This window comes from Gavialis gangeticus, unplaced genomic scaffold (genome assembly GCF_001723915.1).
Source record: "Gavialis gangeticus isolate Ggan-Ray unplaced genomic scaffold, GavGan_comp1, whole genome shotgun sequence".
In the NCBI taxonomy this organism is placed as follows: Eukaryota; Metazoa; Chordata; order Crocodylia; family Gavialidae; genus Gavialis; species Gavialis gangeticus.
Window position 1 is genome coordinate 6,117,535 of NW_017729007.1, and position 5,710 is coordinate 6,123,244.

At 38.6% G+C, this 5,710-nt stretch overlaps 1 protein-coding gene across 2 annotated transcripts in view; it reads right to left on the bottom strand.

The window, feature by feature from the left end:
- The window catches only part of SLC13A1 (solute carrier family 13 member 1), a 135,449-nt gene that overhangs the window by 6,494 nt on the left and 123,245 nt on the right, over window positions 1-5,710 (bottom strand). For both annotated transcript variants that reach the window (XM_019509270.1, XM_019509269.1), the window contains exons 12-14: window positions 2,910-3,013; window positions 1,699-1,808; window positions 535-696 (exon numbers count right to left, since the gene is read on the bottom strand). In XM_019509270.1, the coding sequence (XP_019364815.1) occupies window positions 535-696; window positions 1,699-1,808; window positions 2,910-3,013 (376 nt within the window). The remainder of the gene's footprint in view (window positions 1-534; window positions 697-1,698; window positions 1,809-2,909; window positions 3,014-5,710) is intronic.

Below are 5,710 nucleotides of genomic sequence, written 5' to 3' on the forward strand. Positions count from 1 at the left end.
AGTGGGGCAGGCAGGATGGAGAGGAAAGGGGAGATTAATGTTGTAGGTTTCAGAGGAGGAGTTGAGAGTTTTATGCTGCCATCCAGCATTTGTTCCACGGAAGAGGAAGAGACACAGATACAGTGAGAACTGAGGAAGAGATAATTACATAATAAACAACTCCATTGTCTTACTGTACTCTTGTAGAAAGAACTGGTTTTTAATATTTATATTTCAATAACGTTTTTGTCAAAAAGATTTTTTTTCAAAATCTAAACTTTGAAGGAACATTTTTTCCAGAAAATTCAGAAAACCATTATAATTTATAAATTACAAAAAACCCCCAAACAAACAAACAAACAAACAAACAAAATTTTAAAACATTTTCACAGCGTTTTTTTTTTCTTTTTAATAAGATGCTTCTTTGAGTAGGTGCTACCACTCCACTGGTAAGCTGGTAGAACCAGTGCTTTGGACGAATCTCATATATTTGTGTTCTTTCTGAACAGAGCAAAGAACAGTAAGGATAAAGCAGACCTTACATAGGGTACTCACCAGAGGTGCTAGTATAGGCAAGAATATTGTAATGGTAGCTGGATTGCTGGCCACTTCTGTCACTGAAGTGACAATCAAAGATGAAATTAGGATAATTAACCACATTGGTAATGATCCCAGAGGAGTTAATCTACTTCCAATCCAAACTGATAGTTTTGAATCCTGCATAGGGAACAGGATTATGTAATTATATCACAGCACCTATTGAATACAAAATAGTAAGTCCAGTACTACAAATTACACACTGTTAATTTGCAAGGTAGTTACGTAAACAGAGATAAGACATTCTTCATGATCCACCATATATTTATCAGAAGAACATTCTCGTGTCAAAATGTTGTGCTCTTTTACTATAATGAGAATTGAAAACTATATTGCAATATACATCTCGTCATGGATATGCTTTGGAGATGCTTAAGGAGATAACTTCAAATGTTTTTAGCTTTTGTGCATAACAAACTTTACGAACAAATGCTGCGTATTTTACTCATATGTTTGGACAGCTGAGCTCCAGATGGGGTGATGAGGAGGTGTCATTCATGCAAACAGCTGCAGGATGGCAGCATTAGATTGTAATGACTAGCTAGCTTAGGTGCTATGGAAAGAATACAGTCACATAAATGCAACACTGCATGGGCTAACTACCTCGATTCAGAAACAGTGTATATTAGCTTGGATGGTATGCCGTGCTAACACAGCTGTACTTCTTCTAGCACCTCACTTAGCTCTGAACAGGTTAGCACAGGTGCCCCTATTTATTGAAATATTTATATTTTTAAACAATTCTTTAATTATAGTTAATTTCTTGTCTTTTAAATAGTAGGAAAATATAAAATGTATTCGGATGCATCAAATGTGGATTGACTGGAGTTACTTATGTTATGATTCTGATTAGTAAGACATGATTCTGATTAGTAATCACATTTTTCTGCAGACTTACAATTTTTAAGGCTGTTAATAGAGGCACCACTGTAATTTTTACCCTCTTACATGAATAATCTTGAATCTCCTCAGCATTACCATGTACAGTGTTTGGTTCATTCTTAGCAAAATTGCCTGAATGCTCAAATAGAATGTTCAAATTCCCTTGAATATCCTATAAATCCGTATTGCGCTTGGTGCGGATCATTTAAATATTTCAGTATATTGTATACATTGCATTACCTCACAGCCATCTGCCAGTGCAAACCCTCCACCAACAAGAATAGCTATTTCCCATGGCATGCAGGACTGAAATTCCTTCCAAGTAATCAGTGGAGCATAATCAAAAAAAGCTGGAAAAAAAAACATAACAACCTTTAATAAAATTCTCATTTCTAATACTCGGATAAACTTATACCTATCCTATGGAGGGAAAGGAAATATTTAAAGTAAATCTTTGTCATCATAAAATTAAGAAGGTTTTTCTTGTAACCCATGTTGTCTTCTTGGGGCACAGCCTCAGCTCAGGTGAATTGTCATAGTGTAAAGTCATCTGAATTATGACTGTTTACACCATAAAGCCCTATAAAGCCAATGGAAAGATGTTTTCCATTTAAATATCAGATCCCTATGTAAAGCCATCTTCTGCTACCTGTATAGGGCATCAGTCCTTACTCTGCAAGTATTATCCATGATTATCAGTGCAAGGGACTGATTTCCTGGTAAGATACTAGTCTGTGTAAGAAAGTAGACCCTGGGCATGTCTACATATGATGCTATGTCGCCGTAGCAACATGCTAAAGCGATGTAGCATCCACAGGTGTCTACCCATGACCAGCAGCTACATTGCCATAGCAACGTGCTCCCCCAATATAGTGTGCCGCTATGGCAAAGTATCTGCTAAAAATAACTGGGCACCACATGTACGGTGCAGTGCGGTTTGTTACTGCGTCGTAATTTAGTACTTCCAAGAGGAAGCACTAAATCACAGTGCAGTAACAATGTTGCCATAGTGACACATGTAGAAGTGCCCAATGCAGGAAAAATCAAATACCAAATTAACATCTAACTGCCAATTTAGTTATATTATATTTGTTTTTATGTTTACATTGTAGTCTTCACTTCAGCTTCATTGAAATGAAATTGTATGTTTCACTCCCCTTCCATAAAATAATTATTTTCCAGTTCTCATAAACTAGCTCAGTGCTTTTGTGTATAGGCTTCCAGAACTGCAGAAGAAACATTTGAAAAAATAGCACATATTTTTTCTATTTACACCAGTTTTCAGGCACCACTAACCTCCTATCCAGTTTTATTTCATTTAGCAACATCAACAGTAATTGCTGGGCTTAAATATCTGACAATATTCCTTTAACAAACACCAAATTATGGTCACATGGGGCCAAATCCTACAGTTCTTACTTTAGAAAAGCTCCCAGTAAAGCATACTCAACTGTTTTCTCCATTTGAAGTCCTTGACACTCTTTTTGCAGGAATTATAAAGAAGAGGAGGCCAATCAGTAAGGCAGCTGTTGAATCGGTAGCAAAACCTTTGTACCTGGAGAGAAATTAAAGATGTATTTGCTAAATAAAGAATGAAGAATATACAGCACCTGGAAAAGTAATTAGGTTAATAGCTGCAGAAATATACACGAATGCCATAAAAAGTAACTTTTGCATGTGTACAGCATTTTTTCACCATTTAGTGAACTTTAAGTTTCAGGATTTTTATCCTTAAATTTCCCTATTTCCACATGACTTTACCAGTTTCTTGGGTACAGTGTTTACTTTGCACCTTGGTAGTGGTGCATTTAACAACAGACATAACATTGGTGCTAGGAGGATTATTCTTTCCCCAAAGTTTCTTAATAGTAAAGAGCTGGCCTGATGCTTCTTCTAACACCCCATCCTGTCAGCACAGGAGCAGCGCCCTACAATGCACCCATTTCTGGTATATTTTCAACCCTTGGAACTATTTGCAACAGTGTCCAATTCATTTTTTTCTCACCACAAATTCCCGTTCAGTTAAATGAGATTTTTGCTCGATCAAGAATTATTGTTTCGATAAGGGGCCATATAATACACACATTTCTACACAGACTTGATACTATTGTGGTTGGATATTTGCCTAGCATAACTTAGCCCTGATTTTTTTTTGTACTATGTGGGCACATCTACATGTGCAATTAATTCAAATCACTAAACTTTGGTGCATGTTGCCCTGGATTTTATTGCTCCTGGGTGCATGGTTTGAATGTACGCCCGGGAATGCAGCACATTGAGCCGGGTCAGAGAACTCCAGCTGGCAGGGCTCTGAGGGTCAGCCTGGGGCTGCTTCAATCTCGCTCAGTGTGCTGCAGAGGGGCTGGCTGGGGCACAAGGATGCTCCAGTATGGGCCTAACCATCAGGCAGCCACCACATTGAAGCACCCTTATGTTCCAGCCTGCCAGGTCAGTGTCTACATATGCGTTGCTGGGCACAAAAAAACTGTTCCATGGGATAGTAATTGAATTTACAAGTACTAACCTGCTGCAGAATGTATTTTTTTCCTTCAGCCTAATAGAGCCTAATATGTAGAAGTTGAGATGTTTACTGCAAAGCTAATTAGGTAACAGCAGTAAATATCTCATGTTTGTGCTCTGTTATTCATAAACCATCACTCTTTGTTACATGGCCACACTTTATGACATCCCATAATCCAGTAGGGCAGTCTAGAACACCCAGACCTTAAGAGCAGTGCTGGGTAATACTCAAGATATTTTAATAAATATAATGTACTGAACCCCCCCCCCCCCATTTAAAAACTCATTTTTTCATGCAGGCTCTACCTACTATAAAATAAACACTGTCAGTGTGTTAAAAATAATGGCAGTGAGTGACTCTTTTAAGTATAGGCTAGTTTTTTTTTGTTTTTTTTTTATACTGCTTGCTACCATATAATTGTTTATGGATATTAGACTTTAGAAATATGTGGGATGCACTATTTTCCATGCTGCAGGAGAGGATTGCTCAACCCTCCAATTAGTTGCATTCATTCATAGAATAGCCATGTACCTGCTAATGGCCAAGGCAGCCACTTAAGAGAAGTCTACACTGCAAAGTTCTGCTCTAAAAGCTATGTGGGCTAGGAGTCAATGTAGCTATTTTAACAAAACCTGTGGGTACGCTGATGAAAGAATGCTTTTATTGGCCTCATTTTTATTGTTTTGGGATGGGGTATAGCTCTGCCAGCACATACACTGTACCTCCACAACGGGATTCTGCTAATACACTTAGAGGCCAAGTTCAGAGATGCAGGCACATGTGGTTTGTGGCATCACAAACCTCTTTGTGGTGCCACAAACCACACCATGGAATGTTAAAACGCGCCCCACACTGCAATTTGCAGCACAGGGGCAAATTTTGTTACCAGGAAAAAAGTGGCACAGAGGAAGGGAACATAGCATGCACCAGAACAAACAGAAGTTTGGTCCTCCAATGAGATGCTCTGGCTGCTGGCCAGGATGTCGCTACCACTCAGTCTGTGCCCCTGCTGCTCCAGCATGTTAGGAGCCAGGAGGAGCTGGGCAAGGGCAGTTTGCCCAAAGCAGGACAATGTGTCCCACAATAAAACACATAGGCAGGAGCGTGAGCTGCAGCATAAAGTAGCAGCACAAATTTGTACTGCTACTATTTGAGCCATTGCATGTACATATGCTTGCATGTTTGGACGTGGCCAGGCTGATATAATTCCAAAGATAAAGGCTTTTGTTGTGTCAACAAGGCCTATACTGTAGGATCCAATCCTGTGTTCTCGCATGATTGGCTTGGATGCAAGATTTGGCTTGAAATGATATAATTCCTACAGTTACCTCTTTTTGGAAGCAGAGTCTTCTGTGAATAACAAAACTATATGGTTTAATAATCTGCTCACGGGACAGTACTGCATATACATGCATGGGCTCAAAGAGAGAAAACTACTTGAACTGGAATTAAAAAATAAGACAGCAAGTGACACTACTGTTTGGTGTGCTGTACATACACCTCATCTTAGCAGGGGCATTTTAAATACCATTTTTTTGAAGTATGTGAATTTTTCAAGATCTATTTGTCTCATTTTTGACGTACACATATAAATTATGCAGCAACATAAGGTACTACAGAAATATTTGCCCTACAAATCATCTAAGTGCTGCCCTCAAAGGAAATCTTGTAGTCAGCTAAACTGAGGTAATTCTGGGTGTCAAGGAAAATTTTGATTGAATGCTGCCAATG